Source organism: Pituophis catenifer, unplaced genomic scaffold (genome assembly GCF_029215685.1).
Source record: "Pituophis catenifer annectens isolate HBS135680 unplaced genomic scaffold, rPitCat1.0.hap2 SCAF_2, whole genome shotgun sequence".
NCBI lineage: Eukaryota > Metazoa > Chordata > Lepidosauria > Squamata > Colubridae > Pituophis > Pituophis catenifer.
Genome location: NW_027256882.1, coordinates 15,309,520 through 15,334,381, shown reverse-complemented (window position 1 = coordinate 15,334,381; position 24,862 = coordinate 15,309,520). Strand labels below are relative to the sequence as shown.

At 45.5% G+C, this 24,862-nt stretch overlaps 1 protein-coding gene across 1 annotated transcript; it reads left to right on the top strand.

Moving 5' to 3' along the window:
• The first annotated feature begins 1,132 nt into the window (after positions 1-1,132).
• On the top strand, positions 1,133-24,862 carry LOC139311811 (class I histocompatibility antigen, F10 alpha chain-like). Its single transcript, XM_070936334.1, has 7 exons — positions 1,133-1,208; positions 6,278-6,553; positions 11,674-11,949; positions 13,916-14,197; positions 18,684-18,698; positions 24,239-24,316; positions 24,822-24,862. The coding sequence occupies exons 1-7, from the start codon at positions 1,133-1,135 to the stop codon at positions 24,860-24,862; spliced, it is 1,044 nt and encodes a 347-aa protein (XP_070792435.1).

The following is a 24,862-nucleotide window of genomic DNA, read 5'->3' as shown; positions in this document are numbered from 1 at the left end:
CTGAGATGTGTTTGTGTTTGGAATTTATCTGGAAAACAGAATTTGCACCTCACAAGTTTGCCACTAAAATTCACTAAAAAAAGAGAAAAAGAATGTCATCTAAAATCATTGTTTTCTCTTATTCAAGGTTCGCTACTTGTCCATCTCTGATTGTTTGATCTCTTGCTGTTTGACATATCAGATATGCCAATTTTGTACTTGTTTCTGTAACCTATAAAAAGACTTGATCCCCCCCCCACCCACACACACACACCGCCCATCACAGGTTATTTTACCTATATCAGGCTTGGTGGACTCAAGACACACAAGTGCCAACAACAACACAGGTCTCTAGACAACACACACACACACACACACACACTTCCATACTGTTACTACTAACACTTTTCCACAGCTACTCCCTGTACTTCCACCTGTACTACTCATTGTGAGTACTGTTAGAGAAAAACATCCCTTTCAAAGAGTGGTGAAATCCAAATTTTTTTCACTGTGGGCATGGCTTGGTGGGCGTGGCATGGCATGGCTTGGTGGGCGTATCAGGGGAAGGATACTGTAAAATCTCCATTCCCCCCCCCCACTCCAGGGGAAGGTTACTGCAAAATCCCCATTCCCTCACGATCAACTGGGACTCGGGAGCAGAGAATAGATGGGGGCGGGGCCAGTCAGAGGTGTTCTGTTCTCCGACCTACTCAACGTTTCCGCTACTGATTCTCCACAACTGGTCAGAACCTGCTGAAACCACAGAGACAGGATGAAAACAGCACAAGAGGTTGCAAGTTTCTGGGCAGCTTCCTCTCTCTCTCTCTCTCTCTCTCTCTCTCACACACACACACACACACACACACACACACACAGCCCTTAATGAAGGCTCTTTGCTTTGCCTGAATTACTGATGCAATTGCCGTGATTCACATTTTCAGGAGGGCAAAGAAGCCCCACTTTCGCTTTCCTTTTCCCAACTGTCGGTTGCACCTGGACGTCTGCCCAGCAACAATGACGACATGGCAATATCTTTTTTCTACTGGTTGAGATTAGCCAATCACCAGCTTTTGCTCTTGGATTGTTGCATTGTCGATCATCCAGAGCGCGTTTCTCTGCCTGCGAATTCAGAAGAGGGGAGCGCAGGTCGAGGATGGCGGCCAGGATGGCTGGGCGCTCTCTGTCGCTCCTGATATTGGCGGCGGTCGCCCTACGGGAGAGCTGCTTCAGTAAGTCATTTTTGGGGATGTCGGGGGTTCCGGCCTCTTTTTCTGCTGTTGGGAATCCATCCAGGGAATCTTCCTCTTTCTCCTCCCCCCCAAAAGATTATTCCCAGAAGAGAATCCAGATTCGGTCCTCTTTCTAGTCCGCTCTCCCTCCCCCTCTGGCCACTCTCAGAAGGGACCCCAAAGCACGATGGGACTCTGCTCCCTCCCCCGTCTCAGGAGAGCTCCTCTGGGAATAGGACAAGGGTGGCCCCTCCAGATGTTAATCAAGTCTACCTGCAGACTCCCAAGTCCAATGCTTTCCCTCCCCCAAAGTGGAGGTTGTTGGAAAGCATCCTTTGCAGGTAACCAGGTCAGTTCACAAACACCTGGCTGCCTTCACTCAACCCCTCCGCCTGGCTGGTCTCTCCTTCCTTTGGACAACTGCGTGGGTCTTTCTGGCTTCTGGTGCTGGGAGGACCAGCTTGTTTCTCCACTCGGTTCCGTGTATTGTCCGACATGGAGGCTGCTGCAATTGAGCCATTGGGTTAAGGTGACTGCAGCAGGAAAAGAGCCTAGAGAGAAACGCTCCTTTGAATAATTTTCCTAAAGATCCGTCTTTGTTGAGTGTCACTGTCTCCTCAACACCGCCCCCCCCCACCCCCCCAAGCCCCAATATCCCCAGGGCTTTTTTCTAGGACAGGCAGGATTTTTTCCACCCAAAATCCTCCTTTTTCCATTTCAGGAGAACTCGGCATGGGTCAGTTTGCAGAATCAGAAATATTTGAAATGTACTATTGTTCCTTAGGAATCAGATAGGGGGGCTTGGGGTGTTCCTGCCTCTTTGCTCCGAGAAACTATCAATGCACCAGCTTTTCAAAAGGCATCAAAATAGTTGGCAGGATCTTAACGATAAATAGGTGGATTGGAGGTAGAAGAAGAAGAGAAGCACCTCTGGGTGATGACCGTGAAATGAACGACTCGCTTGGACACAGACAGGCTCAAACTCAGCAGCTGTTCCTGACTTGAGGAGGATTCACGATTGTCAGGATGCCCAACCTGCGTTACATTCACACATTTCTCCTCTCAGGCAGACTTCAGACTTCCTCATTACTCAGCCCCACAAGATCCCATCCCCCCTCCTTCTGTTGGAGAAAAGCTCTGATCCCTTTGGATCAGGGGTGAAATGTAAAATTTGTTACTACCGCTTCTGTGGGCATGGCTTGGCGGGGGTGGGGTAATGTGACTGGGTGGGCGTGGCCATTTTTTTAACTTTTTTTTTTATTAAAAAGTTTTATCAAAGATACAAACATTTTCTCCCCCCCCCCCTCCCAACCCCCCTCCCTCATCCATTCCCACCCCCCTCGCCCACCCACCCACCCATTCCCCCTCCCCCTTCCCCCCATCCCCCTCCCTGGACTTCCCAGAACAAGTACCGGGTATAGCATTTTACAAATATAAAACTAAAATATGCTAACATTTTATAGACTTCAAATTCTCCCTAGGTCTTTAACTCCACATAGTTCAGAAAACTATAAACATAAACTAAAAATTAGATTAAATATTTCATTCATAAACTACTTGAAACTTCTTAGTCTGATACTTGTTTTGAATATAGTCAATCCATCTTCTCCACTCCAATATATATCTTTCATTTGAATGATCTTTCAGGTATGCTGAAATTTTTGCCATCTCTGCCAGGTTCGCTACTTTTAATATCCATTCCTCAATAGTAGGTAAATCTTCCTTCTTCCAGTACTACGCCATCAGAAGTCTGGCTGTTGTTATTAAGTTTAAAATCAACTTAGTCTCTATAACCGTACAGTCTGTGATTATACCCAACAAAAAGAACTGTGGGGTAAATTTTATCTTCTTCTTTAAAATATTTTGAATAATCCACCATATTTTTTATCCAAAAAGCCTTAATTTTTTTACATGTCCACCATATATGATAATACGTAGTATCTTCACATTCACATTTTTTTAAACTTTTCAAAGCATTTTTTTCTAATGCTTTGAAAAGCCTCTGCTGATCAGGCAACTCAGGTGGGATCGTCAGAGACTTTTCAAAGCATTTTTTTTTACCAACTCTTCGGTCAAGAGGTTGCAGAAAAAAATGCTTTGAAAAGCCTCTGACTATCCCAGCTGAGCCGCACGATCATCAAAGGCTTTTTTTTTTACTTTTAAAAGCATTTTTTCGTGGGAAGAGGTTGTAGAAAAAATGCTTTTAAGAGTAAAAAAAAAAAGCCTCTGATGATCGTGCGGCTCAGCTGGGCATGGTGGGGGGTGGTGGTTCAGGGATTTTTGCTACCGGTTCTCCGAACCACCCGCCATCCGAACCAGGAGCATTTCAACCTTGCTTTGGATTCTGAAATCTCCCCAGAGCAGGAAGTGGATCTGGGCCTCCCTCTCCCCAAAAGCTCTGAGAAGCCCCTGGGATTGTGGGGAGGAGCAGGAAGAAGGAGGCCCAGGCCTTTGCCTTCCACTGGGAAGGACTGGGAGACCATACTGGAGGGAATGGGCAGTAGGACTTTATTTTTCTGGTCTCTGCAAGTCTTTCCTTTTTCTGTGCTGACCCAGGTTTTGCCCAAATAAGTCCCGTAAATTATCTTTAAAATCTTTGGTGCCCTGGAAGAATTTCTGATCTGAAGAGCTTTCAGAATAGACACCAAAAAGGGGCCTTGGAGATTTTCCAGCTTATTCAATTTCCCAGGAGTATTTTAGTTTCTTTTGATTCTTTTAACCCACTTACAAGCTGTTGTTTTTCTGTTAATTGGGCAGCCTTAGAGTCTCTTCCATATTTGTATTCTGACAATTAAAAATAAACAGTGATTTTATGTGATTTTTTTGGTCATATTTTCCATAGTTTATGTCTTGAGCATTTAGTCTATCCTCCGAGGAAAGGCTGAAAAAACTCTGATGCTTCTTAGTCAGGACTTTGCATGATAGTAACTCAAACATGGGTGTTGGCAGCAGGGATTCCCAAAGCAGCTTCAGTGTGGGCAGGGGGTGGGGGCAGGGTGGAGAGGCCCCATGCATTTCTGGGGATGAGGGGGGATTCTGGGAGTTGAAGTCCAAGTGTCGGAGTCTGAGAAACACTAATTTAGGCCTTTACATTGAGAGTCACTGATCATATAAAGAGTTGGGTAGCCGCGATCACAATCCCTTCCCAAGCTGGCAGAGAGGCATTTCGGCCTTTCTTTGTTCAGCATCAAAAAGGAAAACTTTCAGAGAAAGTGAGATTCAGAATAAATCTGGTGCCTTTCAGGCACTTGGGAATTATGGTTTCAGACTCTAATTGGGTGGCTGAAATTCTTTGTTTATTCTCTCTTGGGATAATCACAGATTTTCTGTGGAATAGCAATAGCACCAGCGTCAAAGGAGGACAAGTTTCAGAGCAGCTTCTATAGAAAGTGAAGGGTGTGTCAGAAACAGTACGAGTTCGCATATGGAACTACAGTGGGATTCAAATAATTTAATAACCGGTTCTCTGCCCGGTTGCTGGATGGGTGTGGCCATGGTGGGCGTGGCCTCGTCGGCCTCCCTGCACCCCTCCAGGAGCAAAAATCGGCTGGGGGGGGCATGCCGCACCCTCCGTGCCCCATTTTCAATCTAGTAGGCCTCCCTGCAGCCCCCGGGAGGAAAATGGGCCATGGGGGGGCGCACCACACCCCCCGTGCCCCGTTTTCAACTTAGTAGGCCTCCCTGCACTTATCTGGGAGCCAAAACGGGCTACACGGGGACTCCTGGGAGGGGCGAGGCAGGGTGGTGTGGGGCCAGCCAGTCGTGGGAACTACCGGTTCGTCGAACTGGACATAAAATTAATATCCGGTTTGCCCGAACCAGTGCGAACAGACTGAAGCCCACCTCTGGTACCAGAGACAATAACTTGGAAGCAGCAAATATTTAATTCACATATTTGCAAACAGGGGTGCAGACAAGGGGAACCCAGAATGAGGTGTTCATTAGCATTACCCCCTCCCCTCACCCCTTGGCACAACATCCTATCGAAAATATCTATCTTATATGGTACGTACTTCCCCCCCCCAAAAAACCTCACTTTCGTTTTAGCAATTTAACCCTAACCTAGTTTTTGCTAGCATAACCTCTATTTTTGTTTTTGTACTTCCTCAACTGGCATTTAGCCACGGAAACAGTCTAGAATTTTCCATTTAGCATAGATGTTAAGGAACAATAATAATTCTATTTTCTTGATAAATGACAGGTGGGATTCAGAGTAAATGTGGTGCATTGCAAGCGCCTGGGAATGATGGTTCCAGTGCCCTAATTGGGTTGCTGAAATGCAGAACTCTTGGGATAATCGCAGTGAAATTTTCTGTGGGATGAGGAGGAGCCCCTCTGAGTCCGGGGTTCAAAGCTGATTCCTGCTCAGATGGCTGAACTTTGGGGGGGGAGGGATCTCTGAGCTTTGGGGGGTGGTGAGAAGATGCCGGGGGGTGGGCTGCATTGCTACTCCTTTTTCTTCCTTCCTTTGCCTCCCCATATCTCCCTGTCAGTTGCTTTGACTTTCCCCTTGGGCCTCTGGTCTCTCCTGGATTCCCCCTTTTCCTACTCCGTTTTACAAAATCTCCCCTAAAGTCTGCAGCTATTAATCATCCATGCTGCCAACAGTGAAGGGAGAATTTTTTTTCTTCTGTGAATGGAAAGTTGGGGTGACCGGGTGGGGTTTCCTGCCGCTTTTGAGATTCTGAGTGTAGGGCAACTGCAGCCTCCTTGGGGCAGAGAGTGAGCAATCCAGAAGGGGATTTGAGGGAGGCCTTGCTGGAAGGGGGGAGGGCACAGTTGGTGTGGGTAAAGTTTGGGGGACCCGACCTTCCCCTCCTCTCTCGCCCCACCTTCCCTGCCCTCCAACCCTTCAGGGGCTCCAGAAGCTGCTTTTTTCCCTCTCAGTCGCTCCCTCATTCCACATCCTGCCTCCTCTTCCACCATCTCCCCCTTCCTTCCTTCCCCCCTTCCTCCTCTGCCCCCCAACTCTCCTCCTCTTCTTCCTTCATTCTCCCCAGAGCCTCAGATTGGAGCCTTCATGGGATCAGAGTCCCTCAGCTGAAGCCCCCTAACTTTGCCCCTTCCAGGCGCCTCCTCCCACTCCCTGAAGTATTTCTACGCCTCCATCTCGGACCCCAGTCAGGGGCTGCCTCACTTTGTCACTGTGGGGTACGTGGACGGTCAGGTCTTTGTTCACTATGACAGCAACAGCCGGAAGATAGAGCCTCGAGTCTCCTGGATGGAGAAGGTGGGGAAGGAGGATCCCCAGTACTGGGACACAGAGACCCAGATATCACGTGGCCATGAGGAGGTGTTCAGAGAAGGCCTGGAGACTCTGAGGCGTCGCTACAATCAGAGCGAAGGTGAGTGATGGGTCGGGTGGCTCCTCCAGCCCCATAATCCCCTCCCCAGGAACCAGGGGGGGGGAGAAAGGGGGGTCCCTTCAAAGGGAAAGGCTGCCACCAAACCTTTTAATAAATCTTTTTAATGCATTGATTCTTTTTAAAAAATCAGTACGATTGTCTGTGCCTCGTTAGCCCGCCTTATCTGCCAATTGCAGTTCTAAGAAAAACATTTTTAAAGTTATCCATCTATCTGTCCGAATGGTGACAGGATATAGATGTTGATATACACTGAGGCAAAAAGTGACCGAAAGAGACGCCAGGAGCTTCTTCCTATCCTCCGCTTGGAAAAAGTGGCCAGGGAGGCCCAAATGGGGGGGAGGGGCTCTTGGATGGGGGGGAGGGGTGATACACAGGACCATTCACAGTATCATTCCCATCTTGGGGACAGGACAAAACAGAAAAGGAAACACCCTCCCCCAATTTGGGGCTTTTCCTGAGTCGGTCAGAGCCCTCATGGCTTCCCATTCTTGGTCCCTCAGGCTGAACTCCTGCCCTGCCCTCTTGGTGGGGCTGTCCTGGAGGGGGGGGAGGTCTTCTTCAGCAACCCCCCCCCCTTCTGCCATCTTTGCGGACAAGATTCACCTTCAATGAACCTTATTTGGGGGGCTGCAAGGAAATGTGTGTGTCACAATAGGCTGCTTTTGGTGGAGGTATACCTTCTCCACAAACATTTTCCCTTCCTTCCTCACAAGGACATGCAGCCAGGGCCGGATTTTCCTATAGGCTAACTAGACTTCAGCCTAGGGCCTCAAGATCCAGAGGGGCCTACACAGTGGTGGGATTCTGGGGGTTCTAGGGGGTTCGGCCGAGCCCTTTGTTAAATTGCTGGCTCGCCCGCCCCTCGCCTCCCACCTGCGCGGCGCCAGCCTACCGTAGCCAGGGGTGGGCAATTGTGGCTCTTTTACAACCTGTGGACTTCAACTTCCAGAATTCCTGAGACAGCTTGGCTGTAAAAGAGCCACAATTGCCCACCCCTTCCCTAGCCTGAGTTCCGCTGCCTGGGATCCACGTGGGCTGCCACGTGGTTCCCCACCGGCTCCGGATGGAGAAAGCAGCTTCCAGCCTTCACTCACCCTCACTCTCTGCTCTGTTGGATCGCCCCGCCCACTCCCCATCTATTGCTGCCTCCGATGGCTAGAGGAAAAAAAAACTTCAAATTCTTGCCGCGGGGCTTCAAAGGGCCGCCTTATAGCCAGTGGTGCAGCCGAACCGTTTGTTAAATTGCTGGCTTGCCCCGCCCCTCCGCACCACTATTTATTGCCAATAAATAGTGGTGGGCGAGGGGCGGGGGAGCCAGCAATTTAACAAAGGGTTCGGTGTTTTTTTTTTGTAATTTTATTGGCCCCCGGAGCTTCAGCATAGGGTAATTGGCCTCCCGGCTCTCAGCTGATTTGTCTCGGCTGTTTTGCTCAGGGCTCTTCTGCTTCCTTGCAAAGAAACGAAACTGAAACTGCTTTGCTGTTGCTGCAAGGTTGGAAAATTAGGCAGGCAGAATTCTTTTCTTTTTCCTCACCAAAAAAGGTAGGTGCAAACAATGGGAAATTTAGGGAAAAAGAGGAGAGTTCAGGATTTTAAAACACAAAAGAAAAAAAAGCTCTATTTAACTAGGGAATTGTAATAATTGAGATACTATTTATTGTATATTTCTGAAAGCAGAAATGGTTAACTTGTGGTTTGGAGGAATATATGGGGGAAATTATTTGGTTTATTATTATTGGTAAATATAATTAATTGATTTGTAAGAAATTGGATTGCATGGAAATAATTGGAATATTCATGTTCATATTGATTAATATACAAAAAAGGTAGTTATATAACTAATTGATTTATATTAAAATGTTGAATTTATATTAAACAACTAATATTACATAATTAACCAATGTGAGGATGGATATAAAAATAGATGACAATGGGAAGGGGTATAATATAGAATAGAAGGGAAAAATTGAATTTGATTAAGATTAGAGATGAGGATGAAGGGTAATATTGGTTTTTTACAAAAATAGATGAGGAATAAATATGGCAAAAAGGAAATATAGAAATTGTAAATTTAATTGAAATGACTAAACACTGTTTAAATTTGTGAACCAGCCAAATACTCTGTTCAAAGAAAATACATTGTATGTTTGTATGTGTGTTTCTAATTATTATTTATTCATATTTGTTCTCTTTTATTCTTTAAAGTTTAACAATTCATTCTTTATCTTAATATCTTTATATTTGTTTGGGGTTGGCTTTCTTCCCTTTCATCTTTTTTATTGTACAGCAATCTTTCTCCTCAAACCTACCACCTCTCTCTTTTCTTTCCTTCTTACTTTCTTTTCCTCACCCTCTTCTTCTCCTCCCTACTTCCTCTTCCTTTCTCCTTCTCCTCTCTTCCTCCCTCTCTTACCCTCACTCCTACTCTAATTTCCCTTCCCTTCCTTCATCCCTCTCTTTTGCTGTATCCTTTTATGCATATGGACTACTCAGAGGGCTGAAAAAGTTATTTCTGACTGGTCCTCGCACTTTTGACCAGTCCTCGAACTTACGACTGTCCTCACATTTTACGTTTTTGCCTTATCTTGTCACCATGGTGAAGAGAAGCAGTTGTGAAATGAGTGATACGGTTGTTAAGAATGCTACAATGGGCATAAATGATGACCAGTCATAAGTGCGAAGACCGGTCAAAAGTGCGAGGACCTGTCAGAAATCACATTTTTCAGCCCTCTGGGTAGTCCTTTTGTGCATAAGGACTACTCAGAGGGCTGAAAAAGTTATTTCTGACTGGTCCTCGCACTTTTGACCAGTCCTCTAACTTACGACTGTCCTCACATTTTACATTTTTGCCCTATCTTGTCACCATGGTGAAGAGAAGCAGTTGTGAAATGAGTGACATGGTTGTTAAGAAAGCTGCACGGGCATAAATGTGAGGATGGTCATAAGTGTGAGGACTGGTCAAAAGTGCGAGGCCCAGTCAGAAATGACTTTTTTCAGCCCTCTGAGTAGTCCCTATGCACATAGCCATGCCCACCCGGTCACATGATGAGCTACCCATGCCTACACAGTCACGTGACCAGCTAGCCACGCCCACCCAGTCACATGATTGCCAAGCCACACACCCCAACTAAGCCACGCCCACAGAACTTGTTGTTAAAAAAATTGAATCCCACCCCTGGTGAAAGGGCCTCATAAGTGGAATAGCCTAGGGCCTCTTTTCATCTAAATCCGGCCCTGCATGCAGCCCCCAATTCTTCTGCCCTTTCCTAGCCTATCCCCCTCCAGGTAGATCCCAGAGCTCTGCCAGTTCTGCCCTGATCCCTGAGGGTCTCCCCAGATCCCTCCAGGCCCCCTGCTGGCCCCTCAGGGGAGCAGAGCTGGACCCAGAGGGCTCCCCCTGGTGGAGAAAGGAGGAAGGAGACTGGCCAGAGTGGAGGGGAGCCTCCTTTCCACCTTTGATTTATGTAAAGGCTTTGTGATATTAGCCTCTCTGTGTTTTTTGCAATACCATTTCAATGATCCCTGACATCCTGTTGGCCTTTTTCATTTTATACATATAATTTTTATTAAAACATTTCAACCAGAAGATAAAATTCTCTTTTTAAGTAAAGGAGAGAATGGAAACCAATTAAAGAAAAGTAAAAAATAATAAATAAAAAAAAAACAAGTGGAAGAAAATTAGTAAAGAAAGACATCATGAAGCAATGATTTCTGATATTCTTCACGGCAGTTCTAAACTTAAATATATTTTAGCCCCTCTAAAGCAGCTTTTCTGAACCTTTTGACCCTGCAGGAACCCTTGAACTATTTTTCAGACCTCAGGAAACCCCCTGAACATCCAGGCTCAGAGAAAGGCTGAAATTGTTTCATCCATAGACCTGTAGAGATGCATTAACAATAATAACTAATAATAAAAGATGAAACTTGCCTTTTAGATGGGATCCCTGTGGTTGCTTTTTTTTTTTTTTTTGCACAAATATTCAGTTCTGTGCCAAACTTGAAATAAGAACACATTTCATCTTCAAGTGAAATAAGACAATTTCTGTCTTAGCTTTTGATGCTTCTGAAGTACGACAGAGCTTGTTCCCAGAGGTTGAAAACTGCTGCCACATGTTCAGGGCCTTCCTGTGAGTGGCAGGAGATTAATCTTGGGCAGAAATCCAGAACTATTTTTCCCACGGGGAGATCAGGGAATCTCCTCTCGAGAGCAGGATCAGATTGCAGCTCACGAGGTTCTTCCTCTTCCTCCAAAGGGAAGTTCTCTGGCTGAGCAGAAGATGCAGAGAAAGGATCCTTCACCCGTCATTCCTGGGTGTGGAAAGGGAGGGAAAGGACTGGTCAGTTTAGTTCAACTGTACTTACAGGAGGTTTTCCATTAGATTTGAGAATTCCTGGCATCCTTCCTCCCTCTCAAGCCCAGACAGGAGTAGAAACATTTCAAGATTTCCTTTTGGTTTTTTCAAACATTCAGTTTTCGTTTAAATCCGAGAATCTGTTCACTCGAAGTTGAAATATCTTCTCCAGGGCCTTGCAGAGTTTATGAACTTCAAACCCATCTCAAAGGTCAATAACCCTTTGGGTCTCCAGATCAGACTGGGGCCACTTGTTGCTGTTGTTAAGGAAAATATTCCCTTTGAGGCTTCATTCCACATTGCACGGAGCCATTATTTGCTTCTGCTTAGCTCAAAAAGGGAACCAGCCCTTGCAGTTTGGTGCTATTTCTGACTGAAGACCCAAGATTTATGATTATAGGGATCCCTGCAAGCTTTTATGTAGATCAACTAGATCCTCTTTGAGGCCACGAGATTCTCAGTGACTCCTTCTTTTCTCCGTCTCTCTTGGGATCCTCTGCTGGCTTTTCCAGATTCCCTTTTCCTGGGGAGCTTCAGGGACTCTGTACTGGGGAGAGGGGGGAAATGCAGGGAGGCAGGTAGAGGGAGGGGAGAAGGGCGGTTAGTGATGGGGGCTTTCTTTCCCTTGATTGTTAGGGAGGAAATGGGGGAATCAGTGCCTCCCTCCAGTGTCAAAAGTCCCTGCAGGGAGGGGGATCTCTCTTTATCTTGAGGACTCCCCAAACCATCATCTTGTCCCTATTTCAGGACTTCACATAATACAGGTGATGTATGGCTGTGAGCTCCGGAGAGACGGGAGCAAAGGAGGGTTTATGCAGTTTGGCTACGAAGGGAGGACCTTCCTCACCTTTGACAAGGAGACCCTCACCTGGGTGGCTCCCGATCCCCAGGCCCAGATCACCCAGAGGAAATGGGATGCTATTCCAGGATGGAATCAGAGAAACGAGGTCTACTTGGAGAAAATCTGCACTGAGTGGCTGGAGAAGTACTTGTCCTACGGGAATGAGACGCTACTGAGGAGAGGTGAGCATCTGGATCCAGGTTTCTTGCACGCATTCTTTCCCTTTGGGTCCCTGGTCTGATAGGCCCCTTGTTTGCCCTGGAGGGAATCCTCCTCCTCCTCCCCTTCCAGCCCCTCTTGCAGGACACGGGAAGCCCTGTTTGGTTCGCATTGCCAGGCAGCCATTCAATGGACCAGGAAATGCAGACTCTGCCTGGCAGCTGTCTGGGTGGTTCAGGCAGGACAATCACTGTTCACTGCCCACAATGAGGCAACGGGGCCACTTGGGGCTCTTTGGTAAAAAACCCACTAGTCCAGTGTGAGAGGCACCCCTAATTTCCCCCATTAACTCTCCTTCCCCCTGTATCCCACTGGGGGCTCCCTCCCTGCCTTGTACCTGATGGTGTACCTCTTTACTTTACTTTACGTTACTTTTATTTGATTTATATACCGCCCTACTCCCGAAGGACTCAGGGCGGTGAACAGCCAACAATAAAATACATACATACAAAATTTAAAAAGCAGAGATAAAATCAAATTAAATAGTTTGGCCCAGACAGATTTAAAACCCAATCAATTTAAAACAAATTTAAACTTTGAATATTAAAAATACTAAAAAATATTTAAAATGTTTAAAAAGAGGGAGAAAGTTAGGCCAGGCTCGCCTAGTGAAATAAAAAGGTCCTTAGAGCGCGGCGGAAGGTGCGCAGATCCGGGATCCTCTGTATCTCCGGGGGGAGCTCGTTCCAGATAGTAGGTGCCCCCACAGAGAAGGCTCTCCCCCTGGGAGCTGCCAGTTGACATTGTTTGGCCAACGGCACCCGGAGGAGCCCCTGTCTATGAGAGCGTACCAGCCGATGGGAGGCTATTGGTGGTAGTAGGTGGTCCCGCAAGTACCCAGGTCCTGAGCCATGGAGCGCTTTAAAGGTGGTAACCAAAACCTTGAAGCGCACCCAGAAGACCACCGGAAGCCAGTGCAGCTCACACAGGTGGGGTGTTACATGGGAACGCCATGTCGCTCCCATTATCACCCGCGCGGCTCCCTCCCACCCCCACCATTAGAGGGCTCCACTTCTACCATCCATAAGACATCAGTGTCCCCACTTGGGCAAAAAAGATCATGGATGAAGGGTTCTTTTCTTCCCGGGGGAGGGAAGGGGAAGCAAAGTTTCTGTCAATCTTTCTCTTAGACCTCAAACAGGTTCCCCCAATTCTGACTTAGTGACTCTTTCTTTGGAACAACCCCCTCCCCACCTTCAGGAACACCCCTCGCCCCACAGCGGGATTCACATTATTACCATCTTTCCCTGTGCTTTTCCCATCTAGACCTCCGGGATCAGATGGGTGAGATTAGGTGCCATTGGGGAATCCCCCTCCCCACAATTGCCAGCAGCCCCTCCCTGCCTGGGTAGACCCTTTCTCGCTTCCATTGGCATCCCTTCTCTCTGCCTCTTTTTGAAAGGCTGAATCTCTTTTCCAAATTAACCAGTGAGACATTCCAGAAGTCCTGAGCCCCTTTTTGCTTTGATTCTGATTCTTTGCTCTTCTTGAAATTGTAATTGTGTCCCTTGGAAAGAGGCCTGGGGCAGCCTCAGATTCAGGGGATCAGAAGAGGACATGAAAAGTAGGGAAAACCTCAGAGTTGTTGTTGTTGTCTTGAAAGGGAACTTAAAAGAGCATCTCCACTATCCCTCCCCTGAAGGGAGCAGCCCAGGATCAGTCAGAGTTCAAAACAGTCAGAGAGGAATTTCCTTGGACCCTCAATTTGCTGCCGGAGGTTTTTCAGGCTGAGTCCCTGGGAAAGACTCAAAATCAGGAGTCCTTGTGGTTGAGCATTTTCCAGATTTCGAGCATTTTCTAAAATTCCTGGGGACGCTGCTGGTGTGGAGGGGGAAATAGTGGGAGATATTCCTGCCCCTTCAGTTTTCCCATCCACCTTCCAGGCTCTGGAGGGGCTCAGATTGTATTCTGAGGGTGCCTTTTCTACAGAGCCCCCAGTGGTGACGCTGAGCAACAGGACGGAAGCTGAGGATGGAACGGAGACGCACATCTGCCGAGTCCATGGCTTCTACCCCAGGGAGATCGATGCCTCCTGGACGAAGGACGGGGAGGTCTGGCTGCAGGACACCTTCCATGGGTTTCTGGCCCCCAATGCTGATGGTACCTACCACTACTGGATCAGTGTCCGGATCAACTCCAAAGAGAGGGGCCGCTATCGGTGCCACGTGGAGCACGATAGCCTGCAGGAGCCTCTGGATATGGTCCTGAATGGTGAGAGGCTGTAGGGAGGGAAAGGCTGGGCCTTTGGCAGGCAGGAGGATTGTGGAAGAGAAATCTGACCCCGGCTGTGTCCAGATGTGACCCTACCTGAGATTTAATCCATTGGTTTTTCCATTGTAGAAGTTGGTGGACCTGCAGGAATCAGTCCACAGAATTGGCTTCAGATGACGTAAAGCAAGCAACAGACCCCATCACAAGAGTTGGCCAGTCCTGATGAAATGCCCTTAGAGTCTAACTTAGCCTTTCTTCTTCCCCTGTCTCCTGCCTCCAACAAAGGAATTATGCTGAGCACAGATATACTCTTGTTTAATTTTAGATTTGTTACAAAAATCAGGAGGTGTCTGGTAGCCCCTATTTTGAGTACCAAATCTTATTAAGATTTGTGAACTGCAACAGACTTCCTGAAATGCATAAAGTGGCTGGACCCATGCATCAGTAGCTGTCTAAGGGGCTGCTGGTCTCACTGTTTTCCCCAGCAGAAAGTAGCACCGCTTCCTCGCTTTAGATTGTGACCACTTAGGAAACAAAAGTGAAAGATGCAAGTCTTGGGTGGAGGAAACGTGGCTTGCTAAAAATGTTATGTAATAGCGGTTGAAAGGAGACTGGATAAGAGTCAGAAGCATAAAGTATATAGATGTATGTGTATCTATATCCAACGTTGAAGGTAATTTTCTCCCTGTGTTCTGCCCTGATCTTCAAGGGGAATGTCCAGTTCTGGACAAGCCCCATTAATAAGAATAAGCTCCAGTTGAGGTTGATCTGGGACTGGAAATGGAATCCTCTGGACATGAATAGCGTTCTGTCCCCGTCTCCACACACACACAAACACAGCCAGCCGAGGGTTAAGAAAGCACTTGGCACGTACACAGGTTGTTATCTAAAACTTGGCAGCTATACGAGCATCGACTGCCAAGGGCTTTACTTCATCAGATAAACAGAAAATACATACAAATTGCAAATAGTCCAGTTCAAAACAAGGAACCTTCGGCAGATTTAGGCGTTGTTCAAGTGACTAGCCAGAGTTAGTTTTTGTCCGTCACAGAGTCTTAAATGGCCACCACACTCTCTTATATAGTCTCTGGGGTGTGGTCCAGTGACTCAGTTATAATCCCTGGCACGCCTCCTTAACTGCTGCAACCGTTTATCACGCCTTCGTTGGCGTGGATCCAGGAATGACAGATCACCTCCCTCGCTCTCATCGGAGACACCTGGCTCCTGGCTAATCTCCTCTTCCTCGGCCGGCACTTGAGGCAGTGCCAGAGGGGAGGGGCCTGGAGAGGGAGGCCTGGCCGACTTCTCTTCTTCATGTTTGGAGCCTTCTTCCTCTGATGAGATAGGCTCGGAGGGCGGGACCACAACAAATAGAAGGAGGCTTAGCCTGTTTAGTCTTGAGGAAAGAGTGATGGAGATGGGCGGTAGGATAGGTGATGGGCCTTTCCTGGAGTCTTGCTCCTAATCCTGGTATCATTGCTCCGAGTAATGATCCCAATCAGTTCAAGACTCTGAGGCTGTAGCTTTTCTCAAAGACCTCGCTTATTGGATACATTATATCAGCACGTTCAAATGCGAAGCCAACTCTGAATAATTCCCGTGCTTTGGTATAATTGAAAGAATAGATACTATCCATCCCACTAGCGTCACATGTCATGTTAACCAACCAGGCAGGAAGGGGGGAACTTCCTGGCACTCCCTCCGGCCCTTGTGAGGGCATCTTGGTTCTCATGAGCCATATTGCTGTTATGTCTGGCACTTTGGAGGAAAACATTCTACACTCCATAGGCTCCCCTACCCCCCCCCACCCCCCCACCCCCCATGCATGGCAATTAAGAAACGAAGCAAAGAAAATATGGCTTCATGTTAAAGTCATTTTGAGAATTGACATCTGGTGTGTGTGTGTGTCACAAGAGGACCCCCACATGCTGGGCTGTGTTCCTGGCAAGTTAAAAGCTTCATATGGAAAGGCTGACACGATTTCTATCCTGGCCAGATGACTGAGGGGGTTTAAAGGAAGAATTAGTTCCTTTCTTCTCCTCTAGGGGGACAGATCAATCTTACAAGGGATGAAGCAAATGAAACTCTGTACTTAACTCACTGTTAGGCGATACCAATCCTTAAAAAATAAGAGGCAAATATTCAAGGTAAAAGATACCATTAAGAAGGCAGTATTGCTAGCTAAATCACTGCTCACTCCAAGAGTTCGAACCTGACCGGGTCACGATTGACTCAGCCTTCCATCTTTCTGAGATTGATAAAATGAGGACCCAGATTGTTTGGGGCAATATGCTGACTCTGTAAACCGCTTAGAGAGGGCTGTAAAGCAATGTGAAGCCGTATATAAGTCTAAGTGCTATTGCTATCCCTCCCCTAAAGGGAAGGACCTAAGATCTTGGAGACGCTGCAGCTGTGGAGTGGGAAGTAGTGAGAGATTTTCCTGCCCCTCCAAGTTTCCCATCCACCTTCCAGGCTCTGGAGGGGCTCAGACTGAATTCTGGGGGTGCCTTTTCTGCAGAGCCTCCCGTGGTGACAACGAGCAGGACGAAGATAAAGGATGGGATGGAGACACATGTCTGCCGCATGGATGGCTTCTATCCCAGGGAGATCGATGCCTCCTGGAGGAAGGACGGGGCGATCTGGCTGCAGGATACCTCCCATGGGTCTGTGGCCCCCAACGCAGATGGGACCTATCGCTACTGGCTCAGCATCCAGATCGATCCCAAAGAGAGGGGCCGCTATCAGTGCCACGTGGAGCACGTCGGCCTGCAGGAGCCTCTGGACGTGGCCATAAAAGGTAAGAAGCTGTAGGGAGGGAAAGGTTGGGCTCTTTTTAACTGAAGGATTGTGGTAAACTAATTTCTTGCAGAAATCTGACTGGGTCCAGATATGAACATACCTGAGCTTTAATCCCTTGGTTTTTCCATAGTAGAAGTTGGTGAAAGGCGAAAGATTTATATGATCAGAGCTCTCTTGAATGTAAATTTAGACACGTCACTGAGAATTGCGTTACTGTTGCTGGTGGAAAACCAGGATATATATGAAACAAAAAAGGAATTGATTGTAAATTTGATAATGGCAGTTAGATTAGTGATGGCTAAATATTGGGGACGAAATTGGGATAGTCAAAGAAATGAGTGGTATAATGAAATTTGGAGTACGGCAACAAATGATAAATTAACAACGGAAATTAAATTTAAAAAAGGGATCATAAAAGCAAACAATTATAATGAAATATGGTGGGATTTTACAAAATCAATGTTGCTGGAAGGCAAAGGGAATAAACCTACTCAAGAATGTATGTTATTTTGGAAGGGATAAGGGGACAATTGGAATATATTGTATATCTTTTAGTTGTTATATAGATGAAAAAATACAAGGGGGGGAACAGGGTCTCTGTGGGTGCACTGTACTATAATATTAGGGGTTTTTCTTTCTTTTCTTTCTTTCTTTCTTTCTTTTTTCTATTTAGATGTATATGTACTATGTTTGTATTATTTGCATTTTAAAAATTACAAAATATAATTTTAAAAAACTTAGTAGAAGTTGGTGAATCTGCAGGGACCAGTCCAAAGAACTGGCTTCTGATGATGTAAAAGTCCATCACAATATTTGTCCAATCCTGATGAAATGCTCTTAGATCCTCTCTTAGCTTCTGTTCCTCCCGTTTCCTGCCTCCAGCAGAGAAGCACCAGTTATGCTGGGCACAGATTTACTCTTGTTTCATTTTAAATTTGTTAACAAAAATCAGGAAGTGTCTGGTATTTTGGGTAGCAAATTTTATTAAGATTTGTGAACTGCAAAAGACTTCATGAAATGCATAAAGTGGCTGAGTGATCTTGGAGACGCTGCAGGTGTGGAATGGGAAGTAGTGAGAGATTTTCCTGCCCCTCCAAGTTTCTCATCCACCTTCCAGGCTTTGGAGGGGGCTCAGACTGAATTCTGGGGGTGCCGTTTCTGCAGAGACCCTCATGGTGACAATGAGCAGGACGAAGATGAAGGATGGGATGGAGACACATGTCTGCCACATGGATGGCTTCTATCCCAGGGAGATCGATGCCTCCTGGACCAAGGACGAGGAGGACTGGCTGCAGGATACCTCCCATGGGTCTGTGGCCCCCAACACGGTTAGGACCTACCGCTACTGGCTCAGCATTCAGACTGATCCCAAAGAGGGGGACCGCTATCAATGCCACATGGAGCACGAAAGCCTGCCGGAGCCTCTCGATGTGGCCCCGAAAGGTGAGATTTATTTATTTATTTATTTATTTATTTATTTATTTATTTAGTCAAGCATATATAAGATAACAGGTAAAAGTATAAACATAATTTGAATACATGAAAAGAGTAAGTAAAAGGGAATATTAGGACAGGGATGGTAGGCACGCTGGTGCACAATTTATGCACGCCCCTTACAGACCTCTTAGGAATGGGGTGAAGTCAACAGTAGACAGTTTAAGGTTAAAGTTTTGGGGGTTTGGGGAAGAAACCACAGAGTCAGGTAGTGCATTCCAGGCATTGACCACTCTGTTACTGAAGTCATATTTTCTGCAATCGAGTTTGGAGCGGTTTACCTTGACTTTGTATCTATTATTTGCTTGTGTATTGTTGTGATTGAAGCTGAAGTAGTCATTGACAGGTAGGACATTGTGGCAGATAATATTATGTACTACACTTAGGTCAGGCTGAAGGCATAGTTCTGAGTTGTCTAAGCCCAAAATTTGGAATCTGTTGGTATAAGGTATTTTATTGTGGGTAGAGGAATGGAGGACTCTTTTTGTAAAATATCTCTGGACTCTCTTTATTGTATTTATGTCCGATATGCAGTGCGGGTTCCAGACAGATGAGCTGTATTCAAGAATTGGTCTAGCAAATGTTTTGTATGCTCTAGTTAGTACTACAATATCACCAGAGAAGAAGCTACGCAAGATTAGGTTAACAACTCTTAGTGCCTTTTTGGCAATGTTGTTACAGTGGGCTCTGGCACTTAGATCTTTAGAAATGAGTACTTCAAGGTCCTTGACAGAGTGAGGGTCATCTACAAGGTCATGTCCCTCTAATTTGTATTTTTTGTTATGATTTTTTTTTTGCCAATGTTTAAGACAGAGCATTTGTTGGTTGAGATTTGAAGTTGCCACTTGTTAGACCAATCTGACACATAGTCAAGGTCTTTTTGAAGGGTAGTTGCATTGTCAGTGGTGTTGAATAGTTTAACATCATCAGCGAAGAGAACGCAGTTGCTTTTAATATGATCGCAAAGGTCATTTATGTAAAATATGAAGAGTGTTGGACTTAAAACTGCCTTGGGGAACACCACTATTAACAGGTACAGGATTTGATAGAGCACTTCCTATTTTGACCACTTGTTGTCTGTTTGACAGGAAGGCAGCTATCCATTTATGTAGGGGTATAGAATTGCCATAGCATTTTAGTTTTAGAAGTAATTTGTCGTGTACCACTGAATCAAAGGCTTTACAGAAGTCTACATAGATTGCGTCTATTGCTTTGCCCTGATCGAGATGTATAGTCCATATGTTTTTGCAATGTAGTACCGTATTTTCCGGCGTATAAGACGACTGGGTGTATAAGATGACCCCCTAATTTTCTTGTTAAAATATAGGGTTTGGGCTATACTCGCCGTATAAGACTACCCCTCTTCCAACGCACACCAAACAAAAATTAAAAAACATCAACTGGCTCACCCACAATGTAAAAGCAGCTGTGCTAGACCCAAAATGGCCCCTGCAACAAGCAGGAAGCTCACACAGCCACAAAAAGCCCCAAAAAACAACTTTCACACTTTACACACACACAACACAACACAACACAACTGGCTCACCCACAATGTAAAAGCAGCTGTGCTAGACCCAAAATGGCCCCTGAAACAAGCAGGAACCTCACACAGCCACAAAAAGCCCCAAAAAACAACTTTCACACTTTACACACACACAACACAACACAACACAACTGGCTCACCCACAATGTAAAAGCAGCTGTGCTAGACCCAAAATGGCCCCTGAAACAAGCAGGAACCTCACACAGCCACTAAAAGCCCAAAAACCCAACGTTCACACTTTACACACACAAAATTCCACATACAGCTTTGTGAGATTTTGTGTGTTTGTGTAGTTAGAGTGAAACACTACAAAAACATACTAAATCTCAGAAAGCTGCACAAATATTATTTTATTTTATTTTTATTTTTATATGAAAGCTAAATTTAAAACTTCCTAAACTTTAAATGGCTAGGTCTAAAAAAGAACAACTAAAAAAAACCCCAATTAACTATTTTTTTTAAAGATCCCAAACGGGAAAAAAACTTACCCAATAGAACAGGGGTCTCCAACCTTGGCAACTTTAAGACTTGTAGACTTCAACTCCCAGAATTCCTCAGCCAGCTTTGTTTTGCTGGCTGAGGAATTCTGGGAGTTGAAGTCCACAACTCCCTGCCTGCTTGATTGCAGGCAGGGAGTTGCTTGCTGATGGAATGGATTCAGGCAAGCGAAGCAAGGCAAGCAGCTAAGGTAAGCAAGCTGGAGGGGAAAAACTTTTTTCCTTCTCCATGGCTCTGGCGATCCCAGTTGAGTTGCCTGATTAGCAGATCGTCAGGGCTTGGATCGTCAGAGCCAGTTAAGGCTTGTCAGAGCCTTTCGGGCTGGTCTGCCTGGTTACAGGAGAACGACACCCGGCGTATAAGACGACCCCCAACTTGAGAAGATTTTCATGTGTTAAAAAGTCATCTTATACGCCAGAAAATACGGTAGTTGTCGATTACAGGATAATTTTTTTCTGAAACCAAATTGTTTGTTAGAAAATAGGTTGTTTGTCTCTAGCTGGAGGGTAATAGATTGGTTAATGATTGATTCCATGACTGTGCAGGTGACGCAACATAAAGAGATTGGTCTATAATTTTCAACTAGGCTAGGGTCTCCCTTTTTGAAGATAGGGATGACCTTGGCTTGTGACCATCGGTAGGACAAGGTGCTGGTACTGAAAGATTTTTCAAAAATTATGCTCAGAGGTTCTGCAATTGCAATGGAAAGCTTTTTTAAGAAGTATGCACATAGTCCATCAGGTCCAATAGATAGAGATGGTTTTAGATTGCGTAGTGCCTTTTCAACATTGTCTTCTGTAAAATCAATATGTATAAGAGCACCGTAATCGTTGTAATTGTCTGTAGTATGACTGGGAAATATTGGGCATATGTTGTTGCTGTTTACAAAGACTGAGCCGAAGGACATGTTAAAGGGATTTCTCAATACAGTCTTTGTTGTTTGGTCCTTTTAGGGGTGGGATCGAGTCTTTAAGTTTGTTGTTTACAAAATTATAGAAGGCACGGGTGGATTTTGTGCATAGAAGGTTTCTTCTTGCTTGATGTGATAATTGGTGCATTCAGTCTTTATTTGTTGGCATAAGTTTTTGTAGCGGGTTTTGAAGTTAGCTACGTAGTTAGTTTTGTTTTTTCGCCAAAGAGAGTTTTTCTGGATTGTAATTTCCTTATTGTTATTGGTAGTTTATTTTTTGTGGTATATTAGTGGTACGTAAAGTTTAATGATTCTTTTGACTTTGCACACGAAAATGTTACAATGGTCGTCAGCAGTATTACAGCCAGAGAATAGAATTTGCCAATCAAGATATGAGAGTTCACAGTCTATGAGATCATAATTTTCTTGCAGAAATCTGACTGGGTCCAGTTGTGAGCAAACCTGAGCTTTAATCCATTGGTTTTTCCATAGTAGAAGTTGGTGAATCTGCAGGGACCAGTCCAAAGAACTGGCTTCTGATGATGTAAAAGCCCATCGCAATACTTGACCAATCCTGATGAAATGCTCTTAGATCCTTCCTTAGCTTCTGTTCCTCCCGTTTCCTGCCTCCAGCAGAGAAGCATCAGTTATGCCGAGCACAGATTCTTTCATTTTAAATTTGTTACAAAAATCAGGAAGTATCCGGTAGCCCCTATTTTGAGTAGTACATTTTATTAAGATTGGTGAATTGCAGCAAACTTCGTGAAATGCTTAAAAGTGGCTGGACTGATGCATCAATAGTTAGACAAGGACCTGCTGGTCTCATTTGTTTTCCTATCAGAAACTAGCACAGCTCCCTCCCTTTACAGCACAATGTCCTTCACTTAGGCAACAAAGGCAAGCCAATGTCGTCTTGCTGTGCCCCAGGGGTAGGGCGTTCTCTGTGGGTGCTCCCACCCTCTGGAATGAATTACCTTCTGAGTTCCGGATGGCTCCTGATCTCCGTTCCTTCCGTCGGGACCTGAAGACTTGGCTGTTCAAACAAATAGGCTGACTCTGATTCCGGGTTTTATTATTTACCCGGTGGTCTTCCGGGTGCGCTTCAAGGTGTTGGTTATCACCTTTAAAGCGTTCCATGGCATAGGGCCTAGCTATCTTCGAGACCGACGACCTCCCATCGACCCGTGCGCTCCCACAGAGAGGGCCTCCTCGGGGTGCCATCAGCCAAACAATGCAGGCAGGTGGCCCCCAGGGGGAGGGCCTTCTCTGTGGGGGCACCCACCCTCTGGAATCAGTTGCCCCCAGAGATAAGGAGAATCCATGACCTCAGTGCCTTCCGCCGTGCCCTTAAAACCTTCTTTTTCCAACAAGCCGGGCTGGCCTAATTCTTTTTAAGTGTTTTTAATTGTTTTGTTTATCGTTTTAATTAATGGGGCCAAATCTATATATATATTTTTAACTGTATTTTAATATTTGTATTTGATGTTTTTATTTGGCTGTTCACCGCCCTGAGTCCTCAGGGAGAAGGGCGGTATACAAATTCAAAATAAAATAAAAAATAAAATAAAATAAATTAGTTATTTGGTTTAAAATGGGATTTTATTGTACTTGTTTCTTAACCTGTGTTCGCTGCCCTGAGTCCTTCGGGAGAATGGTGGCATATAAATAAATAAATAAATAAACAAAAATGAAAGACTCAAGTATTGCATGGGAGATACTTGGGTTTTGACAGAAGACCGGATATGAGTCAGAAGCATAAAGTATATATAAATACACACACATACGCACGCACACTATACTTATATATATACATGTGTGTGTTTGTGTGTATCCCAAATGTTGCAGACAATTTTCTCCCTGTCTTCTGCCCTGATCCTCAAGGAGAACATCCAGTTCTGGACAAACCCCATCAATGCACTTTCAGAATCATTGAAAAAGCTCCAACTGAGGTTGATCTGGGACTGGTAATTGAGTCTTCTGCCCCTGAACATAAGGAGGATTACTCTGTTTATTCTTCAGGAAAGAGTGAGAGTGGACGGTGGGATATGTGATAGGCCTTCCCTGGACTCTTCCTCCTAATCCCGGGGTGTGTGTCACAAGAGGATCCCCACATGCTGGGTTGTTTTCCTGGCAAGCTAAAAGCTTCATATACGAAGGCTGTAACAATTTCTATCCAGAGGACTGAGAGCATTTGAAGGAAGGATTTGTTCCTTTCTTCTCCTGTAGGGGAACATGGGCCAATCTTACAAGGGATGAAGAAAATGAAACTCTATACTTAAAACACAGATAGGTGGTATGAATCCTTTCATTTTCTAATAGTAAAATGCAAATATTCAGGCTTAAAGATAATCTACAGAGCTGTCTGATTCCAGTCAGAGTCGTGAAATATTGTGACAAACGATAAAAAGAACAAAAATGAAAACATTTTTAATGTTTCACAAATTTTGTTTATATTATTCTGTTATGGAAGTTTTTATTTCTATAAACTGCTGAGACTTACAAGATTTCAAACAGCTGCTTTTTTTTTTTGCTGACCAGGTAAAGATGAATGTCAGCTGCTGGGCTGACATGCTGGACTGGGGTGAGACAAAGGCAACAAGCCAACATCGTGTCCTCTAACAATGGTTGTCAAAGTGTCTTCCTTCTACCATTAAAGGGACATGAAGATGAGATCTAAGACTTTTTTATTGGAGGAATTCCCAGTCCTTTGGCTGCATTAGGTCTCTCCTCTAATTGGGATGATTTTGGGGGAGGGGGCTCCTTCAATGATCTGCTCTTTTTCTCAATTTTGTTCCAGAATCCAACCGGGGAGTTATCATCGGCTGCGTCGTGGTTGTTGTTTTACTGGTGATTGTTGGGACTCTGATATTCTACAGTAAGTATCTTTTTCTGGGTGATTGCAGGAATATGGGGTGATTCCTCTCCAATCTTTCCTATGGGGAGCTCCTTCAGGGCTTCCTTACTCCTTCCCTGTTTTCCCAGCCCTCTTGGGGAGCCGCTGAGATCTCAGCCTCTTCATACAATCCTGTCTTCTTCTGAGTTGGGAAGAGGCATCCCAGTTCTGTCCCTCTCAAAGGCTTTGGTCAAAGAGCAGCAGAGAAGGATTTCCATGGAAACCTTCCTCCCCTCCCAGCTGCTGCTGCTTATGCTTCCCCCAATTCCCCTCCATCCATCTCGGAGGCAGCAGAGTTCTCTCTTGGAATAAATCAGTTGGCTTCCTTGTAGTCTGAATGTCTTCCTGCGTCTGATAATGAGAGTGGCCAGGAGACGTGGCTAAACAAGTGTAAAAACCTCTCCTGGGGCTCTTCCTCTTACAAGGAGAGAAATTGGGTGATCTCTGGTGGATTCTTTGGAGCTTTCACTGATTCTTCTCTTTGCAGAGAAACGTCGGAATGGCTACAATGCAGCATCAAGTGAGTGA